The sequence below is a fragment of the Arachis ipaensis genome, chromosome B10, assembly GCF_000816755.2.
Source record: "Arachis ipaensis cultivar K30076 chromosome B10, Araip1.1, whole genome shotgun sequence".
NCBI classification, from domain to species: domain Eukaryota; kingdom Viridiplantae; phylum Streptophyta; class Magnoliopsida; order Fabales; family Fabaceae; genus Arachis; species Arachis ipaensis.
Window position 1 is genome coordinate 93,792,285 of NC_029794.2, and position 3,866 is coordinate 93,796,150.

The 3,866-nt window shown below is 37.5% G+C and overlaps 1 protein-coding gene across 2 annotated transcripts; it reads right to left on the reverse strand.

The window, feature by feature from the left end:
- On the reverse strand, positions 897-3,530 carry LOC107623269 (protein NETWORKED 4B). Of its 2 annotated transcripts, none has more exons than XM_016325466.2 (2): positions 3,283-3,530; positions 897-2,711 (listed from the first exon to the last, which is right to left on the reverse strand). In XM_016325466.2, exon 2 carries the CDS (start codon positions 2,675-2,677, stop codon positions 1,118-1,120), a length of 1,560 nt encoding a protein of 519 aa, XP_016180952.1. In that variant the 5' UTR covers positions 2,678-2,711; positions 3,283-3,530; the 3' UTR covers positions 897-1,117. The 2 variants fall into 2 exon arrangements, with proteins under 2 accessions (XP_016180952.1, XP_020970723.1); XM_021115064.1 differs by having other exon boundaries at positions 897-2,714; positions 3,287-3,527.

Genomic DNA, 3,866 nt, shown 5'->3' on the forward strand with positions numbered 1-3,866 from the left:
TAATATTACTATTGTAACTATAACAAAAAAAATATATTTTTTAACTACTCCTAATCAACTAACAATTAATTTATTTATCTACTTAACAAAAAATTAATTTAAAAAAATTATATACTATTTGTTTCTAGAACTTTTAGCTCAAAAAATAGGATTAATCCTAACTAACTACTAATAAAACGTTTAAAATACTAACCTATTTCTATGTATGATTGGCTGCCCTTTTTTTTGTTGTGGGTAAGTAAAATCCAACTTTCAACTTTGTTCTTCAAACAAAATGGGATAAAGGAAATGGAGACTCTGGACCGAAGAAGAAAGAATGAAAGAAGAAGAGGATTGGCTCTTTAGTTAAAGTGTGGGAAGAGAGAGGGAGTTGCCACGTGTCAGCCATACATAGCAAAACGTTGGTAACGTTTTCCGCTTAATGGTATCGATGTCTTCATCGCGGCAAGTGGCAACTGACGTCTCCCATAGCGCCGTTAATCTCGCCTGTTAGGCCATTTTGGTGGGTAACACCACCGTTGGCCCAATATTAAAAAAAAAAAGTTCGATAAATTTCATCCAACCTACTATTCTAATTAATTAGAGAAGAATAAATTGACAAAAATACACATAAAAAAATTAGATATAGATAAAGGTACATATCAAAATTCGTAAATATAAGTACATTTAAAAGATTGATTTCGAAGGACAAAAAAAAACACATCCCAAGTCTTACAAATTCACTAACGACATGGTATTTTGTTCATCGAAAATAATCTTTCATGTGTATTTTGATATTTACAATTTTTGTGTATACTTTTATTCATCCCAAACTTTTTTATGTGTATTTTTCTCCATTTTACTCATTAGATAATTAAATGGATTGGCCTGCCAAGTAACAATCTTACTGATGAGCATTGACTATGAAAATATCGCCCTTTTTTCACACAAGCAACGAAGAAATGAACATAGAGGACTGCATCAATTACCAATTAAGCTGTTCGATCCTAGTTCAACAGCAGTACAAAAGAAAGACCGTACTATATAATGTTCATATTTTGTTGATAACAGAGAAACGCAAAATTGATAATACCAAAAGATCTACAACACCAAACTGAATAGACGAGACACATCTTACTTAGGATGCTATAACAGCATGATGACGCCTGAACCCTGTAAAGGCTTGAAGAAGCTCTTTGTATCCATTCCTATAGTGCTCAAGTGAAATGCATAGCTGCCGGATTGCCTCCCTCTTCTCTTCATCTCTATCTGAGATCACAACCTTCTGCATAGTCACCTCTTTTTCAAGCTCTTCCACATTCATTTTCAACTCATCAATTAGGTTCTTTCTTGTTTCCGATACTGAAATCAACTCTGCGTTTTGTGCACGTAGCTGGGATAACTCTCTGTCCACTTCTGTAATTTGATTGTCCCGGAAGCTTAGCTCAGCCATAAGTTTGTCAATCTTGGCATTGGCTTCATCTCTTTCAGTTGTGAGCATGTCATACTTTTGCTTATGCTTGTCAAATTCCATATTAACAGCTTCTACATCATGTCTTCTCTGATCAAGCTCTTCCTTCAAACAGCTGATTTCACCCTGCAAAGCCCTCTTTTCGGTAGCATGCTGCTCTTCTTCTTTCAATTTTTCGGTTTCAAATTGTATCAACTGCTTTTGCAAAAGATCGCCTCTAGCTTCACACTCCCGGAGTGTAGATCCCATCTCTTTTTGAATCGCTGACAAACTATGAATATTAGCTTGCATCTGATCTCTCTCCCAAGTGATTTGTGCCTTGGAAGTAAGCATTTCATCCTTCAATTTTTTCATCTCACGTGCATGCTTTGTTTCATTAGCTTTGTAACATGAAATTCTGCCCTCAAGCTGCAGAATCTGCTTTCTCCTAGAACCAAGCTGGCATTCTAATGTGGCTGTGTTTTCCTTTGCCACTTCAAGCTGTGCCTGCAACTCATGCGTGTCAGATGACCTACTCTGGAGTTCCTCTCTTAACCTTTCAAGTTCATCATTTGAGGTCTTAAGCTGTTCTTTTGCTGCCTCCAGCTGTTCCACCAAATTTGCAATCTTGTTGTAACAATCTGGAACATGAGTTTCCAATTCGGCTGTTTGCTTTTGCAACTCCAGTACCTGTCCTTTTTCGCATTCAAGATCATTCACTTTCACTTTTAATTCTTTCCGCACACTGTCAAGCTCATCTTTCAACTGGAGAATCTCCTGTTCCGAGAGTGAAAGTTTTAAGTTGGAAACTTTAAGCTCTTCCTCAGTTTTATTGAATTTGCTGACCAACTCTTCATAATTTCTATTCTGTCCCATCAGAAAGCTATCTGTTTTATCCTCCCCAAGTTTATGACTGTGTTGCTCTGCATCAGTATCAGGAAATTCTTGCATCTTAATACCTTTAGGCAGCCCTTTTTCATCAGTATTCACAGGTGTCTCATGGATGTCAGTTCCAGATAGACTAAAAGATTCTGTCTCCGAATCTGAGGATGTCGAGGAAGACGATCCAGGCTCCTCCTTCACAGAAGTCCCGAAGCTATCAACACCTGAGCCTGGAGACGAGAAGTCAATATTGACAGGTTCAGGGCCAGACTCTGGTAAACTTGGTTTCTGATGTGGTGTATAATACGGTGTCGCCTCCACACCCTTTTGGTTAAAATCTAAATCAGAATTATCAGAACCTTCCATCTAAAGTTTTGGGGGCTAAATCTATGGCAGGAACCTGCATGGGAAGGGAAACCAAATTTCCCAAAGGACTAAGATTTCTTATTCAATTATCAGGAATCAACAAGGATAAATGTCATGCGATTCAAACCATTTTTTTAAAAAGAAAAATCAATAATATGAATAAATAAAAATCTCAGATTGCAAATCCAGCTCTTTGCATAAAGTCCAAAACCCTAAAGAGAGATAGCAAGAGAAACATATCTGGAAAATTTAGAATCTCCACGCCTCTCATGTCATGTCATGTCATTACAAAGCCTAAAGCTAGAACTCATTGACCAAGATTAAAGAAAACCAAGAAAAAAGATGCATATTTATTGTTTTCCAGATTAATCCATTATTAACATAAACCGAAGTACAGTCCTGACTCTGTGTTCAACAGCATATTCCAAATTTTGGAAATGAAGTAAGGTTAGCTTTAAGTCAAGAACCTCCAATCAGAGAGTAAATAACCAATCAAGAACAGAAAATCACGATTCATCCGTCGCAAAATGAATTGTACAAGCGTATAATAATAACAACAACAACAACAACACTCCGAAGAAATGTATGATTTTGCGATGACTAACCTGGTGCGGAAATTGAAGCGATGGAAAAGACTGGGATTTGAGGGAAACAAACGAGAGTAAGGAACTGATGCTACTGATTACTAAATTGTGAATGTGAATGTGAATGCGAATGTCTTAGGATTAGGGAAGTGATGGGCACAAGAAAGAAAAATGGAAGAAAAAGGGTTAAGAGAAAAAATAAGAAAGCAAGTGGGTTTAGAAATGAGAAGGAAGAGAGAGTCTCGCACACTGAGCCAAAACGGAAAATGCCGACCAACTTCAGACACGTGGCCCCCTAATTTCTGGCCATCACCAAATCAGTTATCCCGCCTCTTTCATTTCCTCAAATTTCAATTCTCTCTCCCTCTTCCTTAATCCCTCTTTTGTCCCCTTTCGGTAGGGTATGCATGATCCGACTCGACTCGAAAATCTGATCCGGCCCCGAATATTTTAGAAATTATTTTGATGTGATTTTATCGGATTTAGAGTCGGATAAAGTTTAAAAAATAGATCCGGTCATTATTTTGGGTCGGGTTCGGACCATAATTCGGGTCACCTGAAGTCGATCCGGTGGTCCGGTCATCATACACAATTAATATTTTGTG